This window comes from Panthera pardus, unplaced genomic scaffold (assembly GCF_024362965.1).
Source record: "Panthera pardus isolate Hobbes unplaced genomic scaffold, ASM2436296v1 HiC_scaffold_15, whole genome shotgun sequence".
NCBI lineage: Eukaryota > Metazoa > Chordata > Mammalia > Carnivora > Felidae > Panthera > Panthera pardus.
In genome coordinates this window covers 29,450,926-29,477,525 of record NW_026526710.1, presented here as the reverse complement: position 1 = coordinate 29,477,525, position 26,600 = coordinate 29,450,926, and the positions used below count along the sequence as shown (strand labels likewise).

The window sequence follows — 26,600 nt, the reverse complement described above, 5'->3', positions numbered from 1 at the left end:
AAGTGGAGATGATTCTAAGGTTCTGGTATTTCCTGAACAGGGTGTTGGTTATATGAATGTGCTCAACGTGTGGTGATTCATAAAAGTGTTCACTTCATAGATTGTGAGCTTTTTCTGTATGCATGTTTTTGCCCTAATAAATTAAAAAATGTGTTTAGAAAGAAAAAGATAAATCTGTTTGGAGTCTTCCAAAAGGAAGTAGTAAAGCTCTTTTTCCATCTCTTCAGTGCCCCAAAGAGTGTGAGTCTCTGAGGCATTATAAGAGCAAAGGAAACTACTAATAAAAAACTTGTCAGACATTTAAAATGTTGATGTTTTAACTTGGAACATAATACTGTTGTGAGGAGAAAACTTAATTGATGGTCATGGAATGATAAAAATATTTCAGAAATGGTCTAGGATATTTAATGGGTCATGAGTGAAGACACTTGGGCCTCCAAACTGTGTCCTACTGTTGGTTCTCATCAACGTAAATTTTGTCAGCCAGGACAATAACGCATAAATGAAATAATTTATTTTCTGGACACTTAACTCTGGTTTTTATAAATTTCTTGTTGTTGATGCATATTGAAGTCATGAGTTGCTCTCAGCTGAGCTCGTGGTAATTGCTCAGAAATGCTGTGATGGTTTCTACCACTGAAACAGAGTTGAACATGGAAAGTTGTCCATAGAGTTTGTTAGTTTCTCATAAGCCCTCACTTACGCCCTGGATAGAGGTCACTCAGTGATTGTCAGCACCTGGAATTGTGGAATTGGGGTAAAACAATCAAACCCTACACCAGGAAGAAGGAGTTTGGTAGCGTTAAGAGAACACCAGAATGCTGTTCAGAAGACATTGTACTTTAGTCTTGCTACTTACTGAGTGACTATGGATAATTACTAATTATACTTTCTACAGCTCAGTGTTCTCAACTATCCACGGGGTCGATTCATTGGCTTGCTAGGAGGGATAATGACCTCATATTCGAAAGCATTTAGCATGTGATGGGTGCTCAACTCAATGGCATCCTTGTTTCTTTCATGATAACTGAGAAGTGAGGAAAAAACGCATGTTATAGTCGTATTTTTTTCAGAAAACAAACTTTGTGTTAACAGAGCTGTTGAATATATAATGTATTCCATTATGTAATCTGATGAAAAGTGCTTCAGCCTCACAGGATCTTGGTTCAAATCTTGCCTGCCATTTGCTAAATATCACCTTAAATATCACCTTAAGTAAGTTACTTACAGTATCTGAAACTTAGTTTTTTCATCACAAAACAGCAAATTGTTACTAGTTTTCTCACCAGCTACTGTGAGGGTTAATGTTGATGTATGTACTAATCAGGGGTCTTTGTTTGCAAGTGAAACTCAACCACACCTCACCCAAACCAGAGAGGATTTATTGGCTCTTGGTGCCGAGGTCAGTCAAAGCAGAGGTGATCTGGTCTTGGGGATGACTGCAACCTTGGACTTAGGCACTTTAAGTCCCTCTGTCTCTTGGATCAATATTGGCACTTCTAATACTTCTAAAACAGATACCAAGAAAGGGACCCAATCCTGGCTTAAAATCTTAATTATAAATGCTGTCTCCTTTGAGAATTTTCGTGGCCCCCTGACCATGCTTTGCAAAAGTAAAATTTGTGACCTTGTGCCACCTCTCTTTTCTTCCACTGCAGGTGTTGGCATGGCCATCACAGCTCTTTCCCAGCTCTCTGAAATGAGAGAAATTGAAACAACCTTGAGCTTTCTTGGACTGACCTGGATTTAGCAATTCTTTGTCACCTAACAGTGAGTTCTTTTTCAAAAGATGCATTGCTGAGAGACTAAGATAAGGGGTACACTTGGTATTGGAGATTGGCCATCAATCCCAAGGCTTTTAGTCATGTTCTCACCCTTCTGCAGATAAATACAAGTCAACCTGTTCATTTTTCTTTATGCATGCGGGAAAAAAATATATATACATGTGTATATATTTACCTATTATTTATAAACGCATATTGAATACTTTTTCCATGGGCTCATCAAAATCCCTGAAACTCTTGTTTATCTTTATTAACCCCTATTTTTCCTTGTAGTATATCATGATATTCAAAAGCAAGCTTTGAGTCTAGGGAAAATGTGACTTCAGTCCTGGTTTCATCACTGACCAGCTGATATTTCAGGTTAACCTCTCATTTAGGTTTGGTTTCCCTAAAGAATTATCTCATACACTGTCTGATTCGCTCCAACAGTGCTATGGGGTATTATTATGCATAACTTACATAGAGGCATCTGATGAGTATATGCTTGCTAATTATTTTTGTTTTTTATTTATATGTTCATTCTGGCCACAACCTTACTCTTCCAAAGAAGCAGATGTCCCAAACTCCCATAAGAAACCAACAATATGTAAAAGAACAAAGCACAGGCTGCCACCACAAAATATCACAGACCAGGTCCTGGTTCAAACAACAGAAATTTATTTTTTTCACAGTCCTGGAGGCTGGAAATGATACCAGTGTTTGGCCAATTCAATTTCTGGTGAGGGCTCTCATCCTGGCTTGCAGACAACCCCCTGCCTGCTGCATCCTCCCATATCCTTCCTTCAGAGCATTCTGGCAGAGAGACAGAGAGAGACAGACAGAGAGAGAGAGTGTGAGCATGCTCTCTGATGTCTCTTCTTGGAAAGACAATCATCCTATCAGATCAGGGCCCTACCTTTATGACTTTATTTAATCATCATTATCCTTTCTATCAGCGCTATCTCTGAATACAGTCTCACTGGGGGTAGGGCTTCAACACACAAATTTGGAGGGGGGGGGGGGTTGGACAAAATTCAGTCCATAGCACAAAACAAAATTAACCCCAAACTGAATATAAACAGAAACAACCAAACCTAACTGTACATCAAATTACACACCCACACAGAGAAAGCAATGGATGCCATTAACTTCAACTATGTGCGCTGTATAATCTTAGTGGATTTGAGGACAAAAAGATCTGCAGAGAAAACACGAATAGGCTTAGTAGGTCTGTTGTAGGAAGTGGTATTGGTTTAGCGATGCTGGAACTATTTTCTCTACATTGTAGGATAGACATGTTTTGTATTATTGGGAGCCAGGGTTCTCACTGAAGGGAAGAGGAAACACTAAGTCATGGGGGAGGGGTGAGAAAGAAGGGCTGTAGTTGTATTAGTATGAACTCAGGTTTGTTTGTTCGTTTAACCTAATTCATTGAAAGAGCCTATATGCTCTTTTCAATATCACTTAAACATTTAGCACCAAAATCTTGGTGTTTAAAAGATCGGGGATCATTAGAGAAATAGCCGACTGCGGGGCTGGGGCAGGAAAAGCGAAAGGTGAATCTGAAACCCTCAGGGTGTCAGATTACTTATTAAATACAGAGGGAAAAGCTACATTTACAATGGAGAAAGCGGTGGATACCATCTTAACTAAATTAAGATCCTTAGTAATGGGACACATTTACAACTGAGCCCCCTGCTCTGAGGCAATGGGAAGAATGCCGCACCTTCTGTGTAGTATTCTCGCCAAAATGTTTAACCCGCATCTAATTAAGGGGAAACAATCAGATAAGTCCACAACGTAAAAGACATTTTACAAGACAACTCGCTTTTCAAAAATGTCAAAAATCTCGAAAGGTAGAACAAGGCATGAAACTGTGGTTTGTATATTCTATATTAGTTAATTACAGCGACAAATTATTATAACAATTTATTAGTGTAACAGTATTATTTTTATTAAATTTTTTTATGTTTACTTATTTTTGAGAGAGAGACAGAGTGTGAGTGGGAGAGGGGCAGAGAGAGAGAGAGAGAGAGAGAGAGAGAGAGAGGAGACAGAATCTGAAGCAGGCTCCGCACTGTCAGCACAGAGCCCAATGCGGGGCTCGAACTCACCAACTGTGAGATCATGACCTGAGCTGAAGTCAGACGCTAAATCGACTGAGCCACCCAGGCGCCCAACAATATATTAATAAATCGCTTATCGAAGTTAAATATCTTGAGAATGATAATGTTATTGTAGTTTTATATGAGAATGTTTTTGTTCTTGGGAGATACATGCTAAAGTGCTTAGAGGTGAAATGTCATGATTACCCTAATTTACTTACGAATAGTCAGACAGAAAAAAAAAAGTTTTTTTATATAATACAGTAAAAGAGAGAGAGAGAGAGAGAGCAAGTAAATGTGGCAAATGTTATCAGTTTGTGAAACTAAGTGAAGGGTAATTTGTTCAACTCTTTTAACATTTTGGTAGGTCTGAAAATTTTCAAAATGGAAAGTTTGAGGCAAAGCTCCAATGCCTCTTTCAGTGTAACACTATAAATTTCTCCATTTGGCAGCAGCTGCTTGGCTAGAACACTCAGGCAAGGCAAGAGAGGTTCTAGAGGGAGACCCTGATGCTATCCTCTGCTTGCCTACACTAGGTGTTAAGACAGATTGCAAGGTTAATTGGAAATAAAGTGTAACCCTAGAGTCTAGAATCCGTGGTTGGAAGGGGGCTTAAGGTCATACAGTTCATATATGAATAAGTCATGGCGGAGGTGAGAAAGAAGACAGAGTAGTTCCAGGCTCTTGGATTCCATGAAGAAATATAAACAAACACACACACACACACAGAAGAACAAAACAAAAAAATGGGGTAACTGATGTAATGTCGCTAGCTCCGTATTTTGTCTATAAAGAGTGACACAAAAAATGAAAAACTCATCCATTATTCCATCTGTTATCACACTTGTGTCATTACACATGCCATTTTAGTGAAATAATGACCTCAAGGAAAAAGGCGGTCTATTAGTTCAGGGTGAAAATTTTTTAAAAACCGGCTGCGTTCGGCCGTGTGAGCGCACACAATGTTCTTGTTCACAGTGGACAAGCAAAGATGCTTGTTGTAAGTTGCTAGGTAGTCACTGGGGACCATCATGGAGTCCCACCACCCTCCCAGGAGGGAGTCACACCTGCCAGCTGGCTTTGCTTGGAGCCTCTGAGAGAGAGGAGAAGACTGTCAAATCCTTGCTCAGAACATACTCAGACACCTCTCTGAGAGTTGTCTCTCCTATGGACCAACTGAAATGGGTCACTCTGTGGTTTCTACTCTTTGACTGCTACTTTGCCATCTGGAGGATGTCAGGATTTAGCCAGCTCAGTTTTTGCCCTCAAATGAGGTAAGGTATAAATCCCAAAAGAAATAAACTGGGCACCCATCTGTCCCCCTCTTTCTGAATATGCTTGTGATATTTGGAGGTGGCTGTCTTGTCTTAATTCATCTCTAGTTGTAACGCACCAGTCTTTCAGATATCCTTCTTAAGCAATAGGTTGGTTACTTGATATTTCACTATTTCTTGAGCTTCCACTGGTTGGTAGGACTGGTGTCGTGCCCGTGTGTCTGGGGTCCTGCGAGTCTCCTTCCTAGGCTAGTAATGGGCGCCTCGGTTGCCCTCCTGGGACACCAGAGTCTTGACTGGGATTGTCATTCAGCGTTGGGTTTGCCTGGAAGGATCTGTCTTAACTGAATTTCTTTGGGGTATAAGAAACGGAACCTCATTTCCCACTCACTTGAGTGAGGAAGGGGAATATATTAGGTTTCATGGGTATTTCAGAAATCCAAGGCAGTGAATGTGGATAACCTCATTCAAGCCCAACCTGGAGGGCTGAGTGGAACAGCTTTTTCGTAGATTCTCTCTCCCCCTTGAAACATGGTCAAAGCCCATTTGTCTCTCTACAAATTGGCCTCACGCCGTCTTCAACTTCATGCATGTGGCTCGTGTTATCGCACCTGGGTTTATATCACCTTTATTCCAGTTGCACGCAGACACTGAATAGAACCTCAGGGCATCAATTCCAACTTCCGGTGAGAAGAATTTCATTGGCCTGATTTCAATCAGATATCCACCTGTGCCCACCTGGGGTCAGATCAGTGGCCAGAAGTTGGGTGGGTAGTAAAACCATAGCTACCTGGCCCTCCCATCCTCCCAATTCCCCACTGATTTCTGGTGGACGGAACATTCCTCAGAGGAAAGTGTCTTTCTAAACTGGGTGGAATTTCTAAAAAAGCATCTGCTGTGGGCTCCTTTAATTTAGTTAAGATTTTTTGTAAACATAGCAGTAGGAATGAGCGAGGAAAACTAAACTCCTTTCTGAACCAGCTGTGTTGAGTTTGCCATCAGTTAACTCAAACATGAATAGTGTAAATAATCTATTATTCTGTCGCCGGTCATGGTTGGGAGAATGAGATCTGCCCCGTCTCGTCCTGTTTATCTTGAACTTTTCTCCTGCTTGCCTAATGTCTGCTGTGGTATAATGTGCCAGTCTCTGCTGATATGGACCATGGAGTAGGATTTTTTTAAAGACAAATCTTAGGGCTTTCATTCTGCTGCAGATTGGTGGAAGTCTGTCATATATAACTTGGGACCCACCCTTCCAGCTACAATGTACAATGGAAAGTATAGGAAATTGCCAAGCCTGTCCTTGGGAGCTCATGCCTGGAATCTCAGCCAGAGACAACCTTCAAAATCATCTTCTCCAACCTCCTTCTCAGTGTTTCCATAAAATAAATGGCACAGCGAGGTCTGGTAATGGAGGGATGACTACAACATAGTATAAAAAGTGAGAAGTCCTCTCAAGGAGGTATGATAAGTTCCAATGGGAAGTAAGAGAAGAGAGAAAGCTAAAATTTCAAGGCCACAGCATATGAACTAGACTTGAGGACAGGTGTGATGTAGACCAATGGTTCTTAAATTTTAGCTGCATCTGAATCACCTGGAGGGCTTGTTGAAACACAGAATTGGGGCTCTGAGTTAGTATGAAAGTTTCCCGGGTAATGCCCTGCTCCAGGGACCATGCTTTGAGAACCGTGGATTCACAGATACAGAGACTGGGGCTTAGGCAGAGGCACAGAGGCCAATAAGTGGTGTGGGCTGGTGCAGGTAAGATGGGCAGACAGGATTTTGTAGAAAAGTGAATGCCATGTGAAGAAGCTCGGATTTTATTTGGTTAGGCAATGGGGAGCCATACCAGAGTTTTGAGCCAAAGAGTCTTATTTATTTATTTATTTATTTATAAAAATAAAGTGTATTTATTTACTTTGAGAGAGAGGCAGAGAGAGAGGGAGAGAGGGAGAGAGAGAGAGAATCCCAAGCAGGCTCCGCACTGCCAGCGTGGGGCCTGATACGAGGCTTGAATCATGACCCACGAGATCATGACCTGAGCTGAAGCCAAGAGTTGGATGCTCAATCGACTGGGCCACCCAGGCGCCCCCAAAGTGTCAAATTTAAAACAGAATCACATAAACAGGAATGAAGTGCTGACACACGGTCCAACACGGATGAACCTTGAAGACTTTATGCTAAGTGAAGGAAGCTGGTCACAAAGGACCATGTATTGTATGATACCATTTATGTGAAATATCCAGAGTCGGCACATCCATAGAGACAGAACATAGATCAGCGGGTGCCAGGGGCTGTGGAGAGGGGGCTGTGGACCATGGCTGCTTGATGGGTATAAGGTTTCTTTCTGAGGTGATGAAAATGTTCTGGAACTGGATAGTGGTGATAGTTGCACAACACTGTGAAGGCACTAAATGTCACTGATGGTAAATTTTATGTTCTGTGTATTTCACTTTATAATAAAAAAACCCCCAGCGTCATATTTCTTACAAAACTATTACAGATGTAATGCTAATAGGTAAAACAGCACAAAACTGTGTATGTAGAATGGTTGCAACCATTTCAAGATGCAACATTACCTATAGAAAAAAGATCAGAAATAACTCACCATTAACTGGGTGTATGTGTGTGTGTTTTGGATGGTGAAAATAACGTGTGATTTCTCCCTTGTCAGAGCATTTCTTAATTTTCAATAAATAACCAGATATTACTTATCTAATTAGAAAAATGTTTTAGAAGGGGAGGAAAAGGAAGGTACCAGCTCTAGGATAACTTCGCTAAGAATATCTGAGCGTTATCTGCAAAGGCACGATTGAGCGTGAGCTTTGGGACAGATGTGTGTCCCAGACGCTGGGAGGGCACCGGAATGAAGAAATAAGCCGTCCCAGGCAGAAGTGGTAACTGTCCACCACGCACCAGAGAGCATTGAGGTTTCTGTAGAGGCCTCCTCCTTGGCATTCAGTCTTTTCTCCTACTTCTCTTTGGTTTTCTTCCTTCGTTCAGCTGTCAGCATGTCTCATCCATTCCTGTTCATTCATTCATTTTTCTCAACAAACGTTTGTTAAGCATCTACTGTGTGCCTCTAATACATTATCCAAGTAGTTAAGTTGTGAGCACTCAGTCCTTTTTTTTTGCAAGCACTGTCTTGTTATACTGGTCAGTGGGGTCTTCTTTAACACTGCAGAGTTTATATTGCTTTTCTCTTTCATTTTCTAAACCAAACTGTTTTCTATTCCTGCTCCTGGGTGCAACCCTCTCTCTCAATTCCCCTGGATAGTGAGGAAGTAATGCCTTTTCTGTTCCACTTCTCAGATCGTGCCCTTGACTCAGGCTGGCTATTGCAATCCAGACGAGGTTCTGGACATCCTGATGGCATGGTCAGTAAAATCTTCCCCAAGTGGTGCCTTCTCCTCCTTGAGTCCAACACTCCCACGGAAGAGCCCTGCTACTTTATTCTGAGCTAGCATATTTAGCTCTGACTCATCTCTGCTTCTCCACCAGCTTCTCTCTACTTTTGCCACTTCTTGGTCACTAGTTTAAACCTTATAGCCTTAAAGGCCATACCTTTTCTGTGTTAGACCTGGATCTATTATCTCCGCTTTTAATTTTAATTTATTTTTATTTTTTAAATGTTTATTTTATTTATTCTTGAGAGAGAGAGAGAGAGGGAGAGAGAGGAAGGGAGGGGCAGAGAGAGAGGGAGACAGAATCCCAAGCACTAACAGTACAGAGCCTGACGCAGGGCTTGAACTCACAAATTGTGAGATCATGACCTGAGCTGAAACCAACAGTCGGATGCTTAACTGACCGAGCCACCCATGCGTCCCTTTTATTTTTAGTTTTAAATTATCATGGCCCTCTCCTCACAGCATTGGTGTGGGCCAAACCTACATTTATGTTCACAAATTCCCACGCTGTGGCCACAGCCATAGAGGTTTGAGAAGTAGTCTATTTCTTCAAAGGGTCATGGTCAGAGGCAAGTTCAGACTGTGGGGTTCTTGATGTCTCCTCATTGACCTTTTGCAACTCTAGCTCCTGGCCACACAGTGGGTGCTAGTTAATATTTGGGGGAACATAATCAGGACCAGCATGTAGAAAAAAATCAGTTAAGTATAGTATTAGGGTATTAGGGTTCACTAGAGAAACAAAACCAAACTGATAGGATATGTATTACACACACACACACACACACACACACACACACACACACATATATATGAAGAGATTTATTTTAAGGAATTGACTCATGTGATTCTGGGGGCTGGTGAGTCCAAAATCTGTAGGGTAGGCCAGCTGGCTGAAGACTCAGGGAACAGTCAAAACAGTTCAAGTCTGAAGGCTATCTGTTAGCAGAATTCCCTTGTCCTCTGGGGAGGTTGGTCTTTTTCTGTAACGGCCTTCAACTGATTGGATGAGTCCTACCCACATTATGGAGGGTAATCTGCCTTACTCAAAGTCCACTCATTTAAATGTTAATCTCATAGAAAAATACTTCCACAGAAACATCTAGAATAATGTTTGACCAAATATCTGGGTACTACGAGCTAGCCAAGTTAACACGTGAAGTTCACCATTATAAATATTGTTGGGTTTATTGTTTGCTCTTTAGGTAAGAACTCTAAGGTGTCAAGAATAATACTGTGAGTGGAAAATGCTGTGTTTTGTAGATAGGATCTCATGTGTTCAACAAATATTTATTATTTTTACTCTCTGGGAGAGACTCCTTAGCCCTGAAGAGATTACCAAAATGTTCAGAACACTATCCTGGACCTCTAGGAGCTTCCAGACAACAGGGAGGAATGAGATCTGTTCAGACAGCAGTGTGTGTGTGTGTGTGTGTGTGTGTGTGTGTGTGTGTGAAAATGCCAGCCAGCACTGACTCTCTCATCTTTACAGCAAACTCTGGATTCTCTGTATCTAGCTTAGATATTTTGCTTTCTATTCCGCTCATCATTTTTACCTGCATATCTCTGTCAATGCCTCAAACTAGAAACCAAGTAAAGGGCTCCCTAAATAGTAATGATGTCTGGGCTTGAATCCTGGATGTGGCCATAAAGGCAGACCTTTACAGAGACCTCTTTGCCTCAGTTTCCAGAACAACTGCACCTTCCTCTAGGCAAGGGGACAGTGACACAATTGATAAAAGATACTTGGCAGGGTGGTACCTGGCACCTAGCTAGCAATGAACACTTGATTAGTGTTCGCTCTTGTTGTTAAGAGTCATCTTCCCTTCGAGGTTGTCATATTCAAAAGAGGAGAGAATTCCCAGTTATTCTGACCTAAACCTCCTAGGTCCTTTCCATCACTCCTTATCTTCTATCTGCCAGTGTCGTATATTTGGCAAAGAGCAGAGAACGTTCAGAGTCTGGATCCCCCTTCTCACCAGAACCTAAAAGTAAGCTTCATACAAGTATAAATCTGCTCATGGAGAGTAGAGGAGAAAATACACAGATACTGCACCAGAGAAAGGATGTGCGAAGGCACCCACATGACAGAATGGCCAGGAGGATATAAATGTCGAATCACTACATTGCACACCTGAAACGAATGTAATATTGTTTATCAACTATACCTCAATTAAAAATAAAAAAGGAAGAAAAAATGCATGATTCCAAAAAGGTCAAGCCAGCTTACAGTCTGAAAACCCCGAATGACCATTTGGCTTTCTACCCCACTCACAGCAGCATGGAGTTTTAGGTTTTATGACTATGCTAATTTGATAAGTAGAAAATAGTTTCTCAATGGTTAGTGTTTACTTGTGAAATTGAACATTTGGTTTGTCTATTTGCTTCCTACTTGTGTCTGCTCATTTTTTTTTTAAGAAGAGTTTTCTAGACCAGTTTTAGGTTCACAGCCAAGTTGTGCGAAAGGTACAGTAGCATCTCCTTACCCATGGGGGATACATTCCAAGACCCCCAGTGGATGCCTGAAACCACAGATAGAGCTGAATCCTGTCTTTATTATGTTTCCTCCTACATATACATACCTATTGTAGAGTTTGATTTATAAATTAGGCAGAGTAAGAGATTAACAACGACTAATAATGAAATAGAACAATTATGATAATATACTGTAATAAAAGTGTGAATATGGTCTCTCTCTCTCTCAACATCTTATTGCACTGTACTTCCCCTTCATGATGTGAGATGATAAAATGCCTAAGTGATGAGATGGAGCGAGGTGAATGACTTAGTCATTGTGACATAGCTTCAGGCCACTACTGATCTTTGGATGATACATCAGAAGGAGGATCATCTGCTTCTGGACCACAGTTGATCATAGGTAACTGGAACCTCAGAGAACAAAACCACGAGTAAGGGTGGGGGGGGACTGCTGTTCAGAGATTTCCCATATACCTACACAGGCATAGCTTCTCCTATGATAAAAATCTCTCACCAGAGAGTACGATTGTTAAAATTAATAACCTAGATAACCATCATAATCACCCGGAGACCATAGTTTACATTAGGGTTCACTCTTACTGTTGTATATTCTATGGGTTTGGACAAATGTATAATGACATGTATCCCTCATTACATTATCATACAAAGTATTTTCACTCTTATAAATCCCTGCGCTCCATTCAGTCGTCTCTTCTCCCAACCCCTAACCCTTAGGAACCACTGATCTTTTTATACCCTCCATAGTTTTGCATTTCCAGGATGTCATATAGTTGGAATCATGCAGTGTGTAGCCTTTTCAGACTGACTTCTTTCACCTAGTAATACGCATGTAATGTTCCACCGTGTCTTTTATGCCTTGATAGTCCATTTCTGTTTAGCAGTGAATATCATCCCGTTGTCTGGATGTACCGCAGTTTATCCACTCACCTACTGAAGGACATCTTGATTGCTTCCAACTTTTGGCAATTATGAATAAAGCTGCATGATTTTGGGTTGTATGGTGAGAATATGTTTAGTGTTATAGGAAACTGCCAAACTGTCTTCCAAAGTGGTTGTACCATTTTGAATTCCCGCCAGCAATGACTGAGAGTTCCTGTCGCCCCCACATCTTCAAGAGCATTTGGTGTTGTCGGTGTTCTGGATTTTTGTAATTTTCATAGGTAGAGTAGTAGTACCATACAATCCATTAATTTGTTGTTCTAGCACTATCTGTTGAAAAGACTATCTTCGCTTCATTTTATTACCTGTGCTCCTTTGTCAAACAAAGATCAGTTGACTAGATTTATGGGGGTTTATTTCTGGGTTCTTTATTCTGTTCCATTGATCTATTTGTCTACTGTTTCATCAATACCATACTGTTTTGATTACTATAGCTTTACAATAAGCCTTAAAGTTGAGTAGTGTCAGTCCTCCAAATTAATTCTTCTCCTTTATTTATTTATTAAAAAAAATTTTTTTTAGTATTTATTTATTTTTGAGAGAGACAGAGACAGAATGCGAGTGGGTTAGGGTCAGAGAGAGGGAGACACAGAATCCAAAGCAGGCTCCAGGCTCTGAGCTGTCAGCATAGAGCCTGACGCGGGGCTCGAACTCACGGGCTGTGAGATCACAACCTGAGTCGAAGTCAGACACTCAACCAACTGAGCCATCCAGGTGCCTCTTATTTATTTATTTAATTATTTATTAAAAAAATTTTTTTTTAAATTCTTTTCCTTTAATATCATGTTGGCTATTCTGGGTCTTTTGCCTCTCCATATAAACTTTAGAATGTTTGTCACATCCATTGTGTTGAATCTATAGATCAATTTGGGAAGAACTGACATCTTGACAAGATTGAGTGTTCCTATCTATGAACATGGAATATCTCTCCATTTATTTAATTTTTTTTTTATTTATTCAACAGAGCTTTATAGTTTCATATAGATCTTATGCCTATTTTGCTAGGTTTATATGTAAGTATTTCATCTTTTGAGGTAATAATATAAATGGCATTGTGTTTTTTTGTTTGTTATGTTTGTTTGTTTGTTTGTTTGTTTGTTTGTTTTTTAGCAAGCTCCATGCCTGGAGTGGAGCCCAATGCAGGGCTCTAACTCACAACCTTGAAATCAAGACCTGAGCTGAGATCAAGAGTCAGATGCTTAACCAGCTGAGCCACCCAGGTGTCCCAATGATATTGTGTTATTAATTTCAAATTCCACTTGTTCACTGCTAGCATAAAAGAATGTGACTGACTTTTGTATATCAGCCTTGTATCCCGCAACCTTGGTATAATTGCTTATTAGTTTCAGGTTTGATTTTATTTATTTATTTATTTATTTATTTATTTATTTATTGGGTCAATTCTTCCAGATTTTCTACATAAACAATAATGTCATCTGACAGGAAAAATTGTTTTATGTCTGTGTTTCCAATCTGTATATTTTAATTTCCTTTTCTTCTTTTATTGCATTAGCAAGACCTTCCAGTTTGGTATTGAAAAGGAGTGGTGAGAGGGAGTATCTTTGCTTCATACCTAATCTTTGTGTCTGTTCATTTTTTCTAATGGGGTCTTAGTTTCTTTCTTTCTTTTTAATATACTAATTCTTTTCATATTAAGATCATTAACTGAATCATATATGTGCCAAATATTCTTTTAAATTGCAGTTTAAAAAATTTCTTTTAATGTTTATTTTTGAGACAGAGACAGAGAGACAAAGCCTGTGGGGGGGAAGGACAGAGAGAGAGGAAGACATAGAATCCGAAGCAGGCTCCAGGCTCTGAGCTGTCAGCACCGAGCCCGATGCAGGGCTTGAACCCACGCACCGTGAGATCATGACCTGAGCTGCAGTTGGACACTTAACCAACTGAGCCACCCTGGTGCCCCTGAAGTTTATTTTTTAATTTCTTTTTTAAATGTTTATTTATTTTCAAGAGAGAGAGAGAGAGGCAAGCAGGGGGAGGGGATGAGAGAGAGGGAGACAGAGGATCTAAAGCAGGCTCTGCACTGACAGCAGAGAGCGTGATGTGGGACCTGAACCTACACACTGTGAGATCATGATCTGAGCCAAGTCGGATGCTTAAGCCCCTGAGCCACCCAGACACCCTTCCAATTGCAGTTACAAATTATATTTATAATATTTCTTGCATAAAGAAGGAGTTAACTTTTTAAAAAACATTAAAAATTTTTATTTTGAGAGAGAGAAAGAGAGAGAGTGAGTGAGCGAAAGTAAGGGAGAAGTGCAAAGGGAGAGAGAGGGAGTGAGAGAGAACCCTAGGCAGATTCCACACTGAGTGTGGAGCCTGACATGGGGATTGATCCCATGACCTGAGCCGAAATTAAGAGTCAGATGCTCAACCGACTGAGGGACCCAGGTGCCCCAGAAGGAGTTAACTTTTATGTGTTCAAATCTATCAACTTTTCTTCTGGTGACTTCTGAAAGTAAATTTGCATTTTCCTCTCTCCATTTAGGAGAAATAGAGCCAGAACCCTCCCACCTCAGCCTCTCCACAGCATACCATCAGATAATGTTGACACACTGTTTTTGAACAACTGCTGATGGCAGAACCAAGAGAGGTGCCATAGCCCGAAATTCAGGTGGCCGCATGTGGGCAAAGGGAATAATTGTTTGGTCCACTTCCCAGAATGTTTACCTGAGAAAGGCCTTTTTTGCCTCAAAAATCCCTTCCAGCAGAGCTACGATGGGTTGGTTCTGAAGGAAAGTTTTAGTTCAGTAGAAGAAAACAACATTTGAGACACGTGTGCGGGAAGGTATGGGGTGGGCATCAGAAATGAGAGACAGGAGTAAATTATAAACCACCAAAAGGGGGAAAGGGGCCTTACTAGGGGGCTGGAAACAAAGCAGTCTTTTCCCATTTCCTGTTTTTAAAAACCTAGTACGTCGTCGTTCATTTTGCTGTTCTTTAGCTGAAGTTATAATTTGCATATTTAAGTCTTCCATGTAAGCAGAGTGCAAATTGGTGAGAGCTTATAGGTAATTTAGGTGTTTATGGCTCTGTGTAAGGTGTTGGTGCTGCTTTTTAACCTAGGGTCCTTTCTATATTCAGAGCTGAAAAACGGAGGAAGGAAGTGAGGCTGGTTGGAAGTTAACACTTCCTTTTTAAGGATAACAGCAACCCAGAAACAGTTTCACAGGCTTGGGGAAGGGACTAGGGTGGCCAACCTGCACATTTTACCTGGGACTGAGGGTTTCCCAGGATGCGAGGCTTTCAGGATTAAAACTTGGACGCTCCCACTCAAGCTGGGATGGTTAGTTGCCCAGATCTGCTAGGAACCCCCCTCCCCTCCCACATCTAATGTAACCTTCCCCCCAAATAATGCAACAGCCTTTTTTATAACCACATTTGACAGAGTATGAAACTGCAGGTCTAGGAGATTCAGGAACTTCCTTAAATTCACCCAAGCAGGGGATGAAGGAACCTCCATTTAAACCTTGTTCTGTCTGCTCCAGTGCCCTTCCTACGCTACCACTCACTCTCTCATCTACTCATTTAAACATCTTCATAGTGCCGAATATGTGCCGTGCTAAGGACTGATTACGGTTGGTTTATGACGGGTTCTGTCACGTGGGCAAATCAAGGAAATCAGTGAATAACAATGAGTTCAACAACAATAACCACAATAATAGAAACACAATTTGCAAGAGTTCCAATGTGATTGGACCCTTAAGGCAGCTCGGTTAACCGTTAGACTAGGTACTCAGATCTTCTGAGAGGCACTTGGAGTTAGGGGATTGTTGGCATTAGGCTCTTCCTAGTCCAAGCCAGTGTTGGGAATTCAGACAGAACAAAGATCTCTGTGTCTATGTCTGTCTGTCTGTCTGTCTCTCTCACACACACACCCCCCTCCTGGTTGACTAGGTTCAAACTCTAGCCATCTTGATCACCTTCCCCCTTACTTGGGGACTAGGTTTCATTGTGTTCCAGGTTTGCCTACTCTGGAAATTACACTCATTTTCTTAATCAGAAGAGCAAGAAAAATAAAACAGATGTACGGAACTTCAGGCATTTAACAGCGTACTATAAACAGCCTGCTTATTTTTTTGCCCATTTCCATGGTGGGCTCTATGCCCGTGGATGTTCTCTACCTTACTTGGTTCCACGCCCAATGTCTAGCACATAACCAGCATCTACCATTTGCTGAATGGGTATGTAAGCAATTAAAGATAGAAATTCCTGAAGATATAAGAGTTGTTTCCAACATCTAAAATCAGTTTTCTAGTTTGATAACAAATAATGTTAAAGACTCCCCCACCCCTACCAAAAAAAAGGTCGAACACAGTCTCTTTTAAGAAAAAGTATATCCTAAACTCTACGGTATTAATCTCAGCAACTGCAGCAAAACTTACGTGAATGATGGGAAAAAAACGATCCACTGATGGCCTAAGAAATGAAACTGGGTTGGGTGCCTGGGTGGCTCAGTCGGTTGAGTGTTCAGCTCAGGTCATGAGCTCACAGGTTCGTGAGTCGAGCCCCGCATCAGGCTCTCTCTGTGCCGACAGCTCAGAGCCTGGAGCTTGTTTTGGATTCTGTGTCTCCTTCTCTCTCTTCCTCTCCCTCACTCACGCCGTCTCTGTCTCTCTCAAAATAAAGAAATAAACTTAAAAAAAAAAAAAAGAAATGCAACTGGGTTGGTTTGACTGTGGTCTGCATCACTGTAATTATTTCCCAGTTTTACAAGTAAGCAATGAGAGTGAACAGGACTGATTGGGTTATATACTATTTATGGCTTTTGGGAGGTGGTCTCCCCATTGAATCCGCTCATTTATTTTTGTTGACGGCGTTAATATATATCTTGTATCTTCTTTTAACCCAACCCTTTCAGCTCATTCAGGGATTGGAAAGACTTTAGAGGCCAATAGGCAGGAGTGTCTGTGAAGTGGCTGGTTAGGGGAGGAGGTGCTCAGTGTTGATATAACCAGGAAGGTGTATCTGGAAAATCTAAAAAGTACCACTCAACACCAATCCTTTGGGAGAGCCCAACAGAGGCCTCCCTTTTTTAAGTTAGGGTGATCTGCTTGTTCTTGAGCACTCTGGAGTACTCCCATTCTGTTGGTAAAGGAGAAAACGTAGAAAGCGGGTCTTGACCCTCCTTCATCCATTTGTCTGAAGAGCTGACAACTCACTGACTTCTCCAGCTGCTGCTCCTGAACTTCTAAGAGATGCTGCCATCTTTCCCCACCAAGATGAAGACAACAAGAGTTGCGAAGAGAGAACAGTCACTCAGAGAGGAAGTGTATCCTCTTACCTACCAAGCTGGCCCATTCCCGGTGCCTGGGGACTGACCGTTCTCCTCCCTACACATGGAGGCTCCTTCTGTTTTCAGGCATTCCCCGAAACTCAGAATCGCTTTTAGGCTGCTTTCTCCTTCTCCAAGTCTGTGGGTGAACTGTGAGCCCCTTCCATTTCTGCTTTCCTAAAATCCCTGACATCCATGGCTTAGCTGGTACGTCCAGGAGGTTAGCTCCTCAAAATGTCTTTAAGGGGTCTGAATTACAAATAAGAGAGAGGAGCATGTGCTACTTGAAAATATCTAAAACTTATGGACGAGAAGAAGGCAGGCAGGAAGGGTTAAGAAAATGAGATCTACTTAATGGACACTGCAGACACTGAAGTTCCGTTAAAAGAAAGATGCAATTATTAAAAACAAGGTTCATAAACACTTAAATTTTTCCTTAATTGGCCCCTGAGCTGGCCAGATGACTCACCACTGGCCTTGTGAGATCAGCTTGCGGTCTGATGAGCTGCAACACATTTGAATGGCTTATCCTTTTTCACATGCAGCTCCAATTTTGTGTCATGTTATTCCCACAGAAACTTATTTGCTACAAACTTCCCTAGAAGTCTACACAGCATATGATGTAGAGAATATTAGGGCTCAGAGCCCACGGCCAAGAAAGAATTCTTGAGGCATCTTTGATGCAAAAAGGGTGGTTTTATCAAAGCATGGGGACAGGACCCGTGGGTAGAAAAAGCTGCACTGGGCTTGTGATGGGTGACTGATTGCACGCTTTCAAGTTGGGAAGGGGTTGGGGATAGTGTAAGTCTCCAAAGAATTTTGGAAGCAATGTTTCCAGGATCCTGAGGGGGCTAGCTATTGTTAGGAAAAGGTCATTTACTACTGTCTAGTATAACCTCAGGCTTGAGACCCTTCACATACGTTATCAGTGGGCCATATGCTTGGAGGATGATTGCTAACATATATTTGGGGGGGTAGAGGTAAAGGAAGTTTCTGAAGGAATTTTTGTATGTTAAAGTAGATTTACAGGATTCTGGAGGGTGGGGAGGTGGTTGGGCTAAGATTGCCTTTTGCCCTTAGGCAGCTGAGCTCCTAGAGGAATGTCACTTTGCCTGTCTTGAGGGCTTGTCAATGGGCTGTAAGTTGTAAGGAAATTTAATTTTTTCTTTTGCCTTTGTTTCCCCGCATCGGTATACACATTTTATCTACTACCTAAGCGAGATGTGCACCATTAAACATACCCTAGCGAAGCGCCGTAATTTTCAATGCTTGATCATTCCCCAAGCGTGAAGGGATTTCAGTTGTTTCATCCATTCAATGTTGCAGTGAGTACAGCTGTCCTCCCTTTATCTCAGCCGAGATGATTTTTTGTTCCTTTCGCGTATGTCTTTGTTTCTTCGTGTGCCTGTTTGGGTACAAACAGGCAGGCTTTGTGTTGGTTCCCTTTTTGTGCTTCTTTCTTTTTTTTTTTTTTTTTAAATTTTTTTTTTTTCAACGTTTTTTATTTATTTTTGGGACAGAGAGAGACAGAGCATGAACGGGGGAGGGGCAGAGAGAGGGAGACACAGAATCGGAAACAGGCTCCAGGCTCCGAGCCATCAGCCCAGAGCCTGACGCGGGGCTCGAACTCACGGACCGCGAGATCGTGACCTGGCTGAAGTCGGACGCTTAACCGACTGCGCCACCCAGGCGCCCCGATTATTTCTATGTTATGGTCCAAAAAGGGATTTGTTGGTTCAAAAAACATGACCAAGCTTCTGGCCCTTATTGGCTTTTCCTAATCTTTAAGGAAAGGACGCGGTGGTTTCCCCAGGCATTTTCTAGTCATCTGGTAGACTTTTGCAAAATACTCGTTGGTGAATTGCTCCTTTTTTTTTTTAAGTTTACTTATTTCCGGGGTGGGGGGAGGGGCAGAGATTGAGTGGGGGAGAGAGAGAGAGAGAGAGAGAGAGAGAGAGAGAGAATCCCAAGCAGGTTCTGCACTGTCAGTACAGAGCCAGACGTGGAGCTCCAACTCACAAATCACGACCTGAGCTGAAATTAAGAGTTGGACGCTTAACCGACTGAGCCACCCAGGCCTCTCTGTGAATTACTCTTTAAAAAAAAAAAAAAAAAAAAATCCCCATGCAGAACCATCTGAGATGAAGTCCAAGGATGAGCATTTCAGGCTCAACCATCCATTATGCAAAGCCCCTGGGTCCTAGGGCCATATCGTGCATGAGCCGGACATTCACAAAACAGTATTCAAAACAGTTTGCATAGTGTAAGAGGTCAAAGATCCTGCTGGAGAAGGGCATTAAAAAAAAAAAAAAAAATCATTGCTAGTCACTTTTCTTTTTAGAGCATTACTAGTTATTTTTTTAACCCTGGTAAAACAGAAAGGATCCTTGGCATAATATAGGGGTACCTTTCATATAGATGGGTAATTCCACCTGTGTATCCGTTTAGACCCTGACTTCTTATAAAAGGGATTTAGCTGTTAATTCCTTTATTTATGTTGAGTAAACGCTACGAGACACGTGAACAAGTGTGTACAAGCTCAGGGCAGACTTCACTGAGGAGGTGAAATTTGAGCAGCTCTCTGAAGGATGACAGGGTTTCACCAGGTGGGCAGAGGAGAGAGGCTGGTTTGGGCAAGATGTACTGAAAAGCTTGGATTTCATCTTGTTTGGTGCTACTGAAGACTTTAACGCAGCAGAAGGGCGGAACTCTGAATTAGTCCAGTGACCTTTTATTTTACAAAGGTCTCAAGAAAACCTTCACGTCCTATTTTATTTTATTTAATAAATTCTCAGTTATGTATCACTGAATTTTTACCCCTGCTTAGGTTATATCAGAACCACTTCATATGCGGAAAATACCAGAGGAATTAGGACAGGCCCTTAGCACAGTAATCAAAGAGTATAATAATAGCATTCATAGAGAACATTATATCTTTAAAAAGTTGAGAGCTATCCAGGACCTTGTCACTCCCAAAATATGCGTTGTAGTGGCCATCGTCCTCCCTTCTGGGTGAGAGCCTTATGCATCACCTTGGGGTGATTGTGGGGAGCAGGTTTTTCATGAGGCCAATTTTTAAAAAATATATTTATTTATTTTTGAGAGACAGAGAGAGACAGAGTGTGAGCTGGGGAAGGGCAGAGAGACAAGGAAACACAGAATCTGAAGCAGGCTCCAGGCTCTGAGCTGTCAGCACAGGGCCCGATGCAGAGCTCCAACTCATGAGCTGTGAGATCATGAGCTTAGCTGAAGTCGGCCACCAACCGACTGAGCCACCCAGGTGTCCCATGAGGCCAATTGTAAGCTCCTCGGGGTGACCTGGCTGAGAAGGGGGATATACCCATGAAGGCAGTCCAGTTGACAGATGAGGACTGCCACTTTGTAAGGCAGAGCACAGAACGTGACACACACAAGGTGATTTTTAATGGAGCTGGGAGTGGGGAGAAAGATAAACAGACGGGAGTAATTCTGGGGGTGCAGGAGAGGAGGCCTGGATAAGGGATTGTTTTGGGAGAGCCTAGACACCACACGGGCATCCCAGATGCCTAGGCTAGTGGAGAGTGGCATAGAAGGAGAGGGATCATGAAAGAAGGTAAGGGAATCGAAGGGAAATTTTGTCAGCTCATTTTTGTCTGGGAATGGTCCTGCCCTCTGTGACCTATTGAAGTGTATGAATTCCCACTTATGGAAAGGCTTGCATTCTGGTCCAGTCAGCTTTCGGGAAGTGAGAAGAAAGGCCAAAGGCAAGTGACTGTAACATGGAGACTCAAGCCATACTGTCAGGGACAGCGCCGGCGTTAGGGAAGGGTTGCTGCGGACCTTCGCCATGGAACTGCTTTACCAGGACGTTTCTCTGCAACTGTGTTGCCATTGTCTCTGCTCAGCAAATCTGAAGACAGTGAGGTATTATGACCAGGGCTGGGTAATACTGGGTGGACCTCTTTTCCTGCTGCCCACATGAAAGACTACCCTTACTTTGGATACCAAACCAAGGACAGAGGCTGATATAACAATCTTCATGTTAAATAAGACGCGTATCTTGTCCACGGCTACTTTTTGAACCACGTAGTCCAGATTTGTGTGAATAACCCCCCACAAGCCTGCACTTGGCCAGGAAAGACCCTGCTGCGCTGGGGAATTTAATTGCCAATTGTCAGCTTGTGGGCCTGTTTTGACTCTAGAGATGTAGGATTTTTTTTCTCTGGAGGTATCGATTCAGAAGCCCCCACTGTAGGGGGCCATGTGGGTTCTAGGTTGCTTCAACATGGCTGCAGGAGGAACAAAACCAGATAAATGAAAGTGGGTGGTCTGCTGGGGGAATGAAAGGGTCACTGATCAAAATTAGCAAGTCAGGGGTGCCTGGGTGGCTCAGTCAGTTGACTGCCCGACTTCGGCTTAGGTCATGATCTCATGGTTCATGAGCTTGAGCTCCACATGGGCTCACTGCTGTCAGCAAGGAGCCTGCTTCAGATCCTCTGTTCTCCTCTCTCTCTGCCCCTCCCCTGCTTGTGCTCTCTCTCTCTCTCTCTCTTAAAAAAAAAAAAAAAAAATTAGCAAGTCAGGAGAGAGGCTTGAGAGTTTGGGACAGGGGATGAAGTGTAAGAAATGTTGTTTCCAATATGAAATACCAATGCATTATTCAGATGGATATGTCCAAAAAGCTGACATGTATATAGTAGCAAGAAGTGAAGCTGTCTGAGTGGATGTGGTTCTCTGGGCTATGGATGGAGAAAAGAGGACAGTTTCCACAAGATTTCCTTAACTGTCTCAAGCCAGAGCCTCTTTTTATTTGCTGGTTAAGGAAAGTTGCAGAAGATCCGCCAGGAGCTACATATTTCTAGCTATACTTTTGAGGCTTGGGTGTCTGCCCAGGCATTTTCTATACTGAGCAAGGCAGCTTCCTCTCTGCAATGCATGTTTCCTTTTTCAGACAGGGACACATCTGTTTTGGAGGGAGGAAGAGATCATTGCTTCGGGAACCATTTTCAACTACATATAGAAAAATGAACTCAGGGCTGACAGTTAAGAAGTGCATGGGAGTACGTTGAAGCCCCGGCATGAAGAACTGCAGGAGCAGGTGGGTTGCAAAGTTAACTGTTCTGGGGCTTCATTTCTGCTGGGATCCTAGAGTGTCAGTTAACGACGGGACTGCAGGCCGATTTCGAAGTGTTCCCATATAAAGGAAGTCGGCTGGCAGCATCCACTTCGAGATGAGGAATGAAATCCTCAGGGACGCAGCCAGCCGTGGGGTCTCCCCACGGCGGACCCCGTCCTCCTTCCACCCCACGGGGCACTGCAGCCGGGCGAGGCTGGAGGGGCAGACGGCGGAGGGGCTGTGCAGAGCGGGGTCCGGCTGCTGAGCAGGTCTGACCGGGGAGGCACTCCGCCCAGGACTCCGCAGGTCCCGGGGACGGCCCCCTGGTGGCTGACGCCGTCTGGGGGCGTTCCTGGGAGCTGGGGGCCGCCGAGGTTAGACCCGAAGTCCCGGGAGGAGCCGGCCGGCGGCCACGTGACCGACCGCGGCGGGGCCGGCGGCCCAGAAATAGCAGCGGCGGCGGTCCCGCCCGCGGGCTGCCGCGAGCGAAAGGCGGAGACTGGAGGACGCAGGCTGGGCGCGGGCGCGGCGCGGCCCCGGCCCCGGAGGATGCTGAGCCCCTGCCCGGTCCGGCCCCGAGCACATGATGGCGATACGGGAGCTCAAAGTGTGTCTTCTCGGGGTGAGTCCTGCGCCGCCCTCCGCCGGGGACACCCACGTCCGTGCGCCCCCCCCCTCCCCCAGCCCCTGCGCCCCCAGTCCACTGCGCCCTCTTTTCCCAGCCCGGCGGGGGTCGGGTCCGAGTCTGCCCCGGAGCTTCGCGCTCGTTCACCGCGGCCGGCCGGTCGCCCGGGAGCCGCTGGGGTCCCGCCGTGCTCGGGCCAGGCCGGGCCGCGCCGCGCCGCGGGACCCTCCGCTGGGACACGCAGAGCGGCCGCCGCTCCTCGCCGCCGCCGCGGTCCCTCCGGCCTCCGAGGGCTTTCTCCTTCGCCTTTGATAATTTCCTTCCGGCGGAAACTTTAAGTTACTCAGCCAAGGCTCCAGATCCTTTTTGCGTCTCGGGGGCAATTGGTTTATTCACTTTTTGGGGGGAGCGGGAGGGGGAGGGGGAGGGGGAGGGCGGGGGGGGGGGGGGCGGTTGGGAGAGAAAGCCCAGCCAGACGCGAGAAAATGCGAGGGGATGCCCCGGCTGGAAGGTGAAAAGTGCTGGAGAGCACTGCGCCCGAAAACTTCTGTGCAGGATGAGAAAGTTCTCCCCTATCACCGCTTCCCCTCCCCGAGTGGGTCTTTCTGAGGAGTCTGAGGAAATGTGGAAGAAGCCAGAAACAAAGACAGAAATACCCAAGCCCTTTGCTCTGGGCAGACCTGCCGGGTGACACAGGGCAGGCCCTGGAAGACCCGCGGCAGAGAGCTCAGATAACAGTCAGGGTCATTTCCTTTCGGGTGCCCACACCAAATTCCAGAATTTCTTCTTTTGGAAGAGGTGGTTTTAAGCCGTGTTTTCAGCAGCCTTCCGCATCGATGCCTGGGGTACTGCCCCTGGCAAGTCTGGTCTCCCAAGAAAACCATTTCCTACAAAAAGAACAGCAGAGGGGTAGACCCGTCGTTATTTAGAAGAAATGCTCACTGGTCTGTCGAGATGGGAGACGGATGTCCTGGATGTACGGGAAGCCTATACTGAGGAAATGGTCCCAGGTTAGGACTGAATTGTACCAGATCAGCCAGGTGTCTAGGCTCCATCTAGGCTCCTTTGGCACTTCTGGCTGGACAACGTTCTCGACTGTCTTCCATCACTGTCATTTACACCAGACTGTCCGGTTCGCCTAGGATTCCAGGGGACCTGGCAAAGGCCCTCCCTTCTCTGTCACCCTGGGCACAAACTACCCAGTGTTCCTGCCCTCCTGCCTTGCTCAGCCACAGCTGGGATCTGGAAAAGGATCCTGCCCCGGTCTTCCTCCGCTGACCTTTATTTGTGTTGCAGTGTGGGTTTTACCCTCTGCGGGGCTCTCCAACATGGTTTCGACATAAATTCCGGGAATCTCGTGTTTGCCTTGCGAGGGGTCATTCCAGCCTCATGTGTCCCAAGGAATCAAGAGCAACTTTGATGTGTATTGTGTGTGCCAGGATTGGCCTCGGGAGTAAATGAAGTAGGAGATGTTTTGGCTCCCCCCAAGTCCCCCCGCCCCACGCTTTCTCCTTTGTCATCTACTTAGGAGGCACAAGTGCTACTCATCACAGGAATTATTTTCACTGTTCAGGGATGAGTCTCCGTATCCTTCTACAAGGAAATGGATCACTGGCCGTGCAATTCTGGGCAAGTACTTCAGTCGCCTCATCTATAAAATGGACGTCATAACATCTTCCCTTTTAAGGCAGAGGACTATACCAGATGATCTGCTAAGATACAGGGTACCATGTCCTGCTAACCTGTGATTCCAGGGTGACAATTAGTAAGCCTGGTGTGTGAGAGAGCTGGAGGAAGTCCCTTTACTTCTTTTCTTTTATCTCTGTGAATGAAACATATCCTTTTAGTTGGCTTCCTGGAGACAGTGCCTCACCCTGGTTCTTTGCAGTGGCTCTGTTGGTAGAGTTTGGCTTGGGAGGACACAGCCCTGCCAGAGCAGAGTAAGAAGGTTTTTCTGGGCGGATGGAAGCTTTGAAGCATCATTCCCGTAACACCATGTCAGCGGCCTTCTTTAATTAATTAATTAATTAATTTATATTTTTACATTTATTTTTGAGAGACAGAGACAGACAGAGCACAAGTGGGGGAGGGGCAGAGAGAGAGGGAGACCAGAATCGGAAGCAGGCTCCAGGCTGTCAGCACAGAGCCTGATGCGGGGCTCCAACCCACGAGAGCTGTGAGATCATGACCTGAGCCCAAGTCGGACGCTTAACCGACTAAGCCACCCAGGCACCCCGGCGGCCTTCTTTTTTGTGAGAGTGGCTCTAGGTTTTAGTCTTGTTTAGGTCAGAGGGCCAGTGACATTATCCCCCACACTGAGTGAAATCTGTTAGGTCCTGTGGTTTGCCTGGGCCTGTCCTGGCTAAGATGTATGTGATAGGCTGTATTCTTAGCTGCTCATTCCTATAGGGGGGTTCTCTGGGTGAGATAGCATTTGGGTGAGTTCAAAGCCATTTTAACCACCTTGGGTTCACTCTCTTAATTTGAGAGAGAACCTTGCAGGTCGGTGACTAAAAGAAGGAATCAAGAACAAGTCCAAAAGTCCTCAAAATTTTAGCAGGAGCCTTGGGCTCTTTTGGGTTCTCTTTGTCGGGAGGTCTCTTTTCTAGAGGCAGTCTTACACATGGCTAGCACTCAGCTTCCTGTTTTTCAGCCACGACATCTTCCTGAAGTCTCAGTCGGACTGAGACTTTAGAAGCCGTGCCCTCTGTCATGTCACTTTCTTTTGTGCCCCCTTGAGAAGGTGATGGAGAATGCAGAGCTCCTAACTGAAGTCTGGCTGTCTCACTGGGGAGGCTGAGGGGCTAGTCTTTTTGTGCCCGGCCATCGGCCTTGAGTGTTCCGTGGCTATTTGAGGATGCACTTCCCATTTAAGGTACAAAGTGTGGGCAGTGCAGACTTTTATCCCTCTTAGCTGTGGTCTGCAGCCTCTTCGGGGTCGGAGTTTCCCAGCGGGAGGGTCATTCGCAACAGGTGGAATAAGCCAGATGACAGGTCTTCTCTGCCTGTACCTGTGCCTTTCACGACCATGAAGTTCAGCATGTCTGTCTTGCTTCTTTTGGTCAGTGCTCCCAAATGGAGTCAACAGCAGTCTGGGGAGCATTCCCTGAATGCTTTGTGCATTCAAACCAAGGACTCAAGAGCATTGGGTTTATTTAGGCTACCTGTTATAAATTCTTGGCTCTCGTTGCTGTCATGGGTGGCTTTTCTCGTGTTTATCCTAAGCCTTTGTGAATGCCCTTTCCTGGGATAAACCAGGGTGCCGTGGAAGCTAGCCACGCAGGACGGGGTGCTTGCCAGGGGCACATGGTGAAAAGGGGTCCTTATTAGACACCCAGGACCCGTGGGTCCCGTTCTTGTCAATAAAGTGCCAATCATCCCACTTTGTAATCTGAATTAGTATTATGAAACATGTAGCTTGAAAACAATGCCCTTAAAAAGAGCGAAGTATGTTAAAAAAAAAAAAAACTAACAAAAACAATATCGAGGCAGCAGCTGTTCCAACCCCAAAGGTGGAAAGCTTCCCAGTGTGCATTTTTAACACACATCACCACGTGGCAGAAAGCAAGGGGAGGGGGAGAGAGAGGGAGAGAAGGGAGA

General features: G+C 44.3%; 1 protein-coding gene and 1 long non-coding RNA gene across 2 annotated transcripts in view; one reads left to right on the top strand and one right to left on the bottom strand.

Annotated features, from left to right (window-relative positions):
* Nucleotides 1-1,361: 1,361 nt before the first annotated feature.
* Nucleotides 1,362-16,587, bottom strand: LOC109248667 (uncharacterized). Its single transcript, XR_002072189.2, has 2 exons — nt 16,391-16,587; nt 1,362-1,694 (listed from the first exon to the last, which is right to left on the bottom strand). It is a non-coding gene; the product is annotated as an uncharacterized LOC109248667 (long non-coding RNA).
* Nucleotides 16,588-22,776: 6,189 nt separating this feature from the next.
* The window catches only part of RAB31 (RAB31, member RAS oncogene family), a 129,809-nt gene continuing 125,985 nt past the window's right edge, over nt 22,777-26,600 (top strand). The window contains exon 1 of the mRNA XM_019418481.2: nt 22,777-22,997. Coding sequence (XP_019274026.1) covers nt 22,959-22,997 — 39 coding nt within the window. The 5' untranslated portion in view covers nt 22,777-22,958. The remainder of the gene's footprint in view (nt 22,998-26,600) is intronic.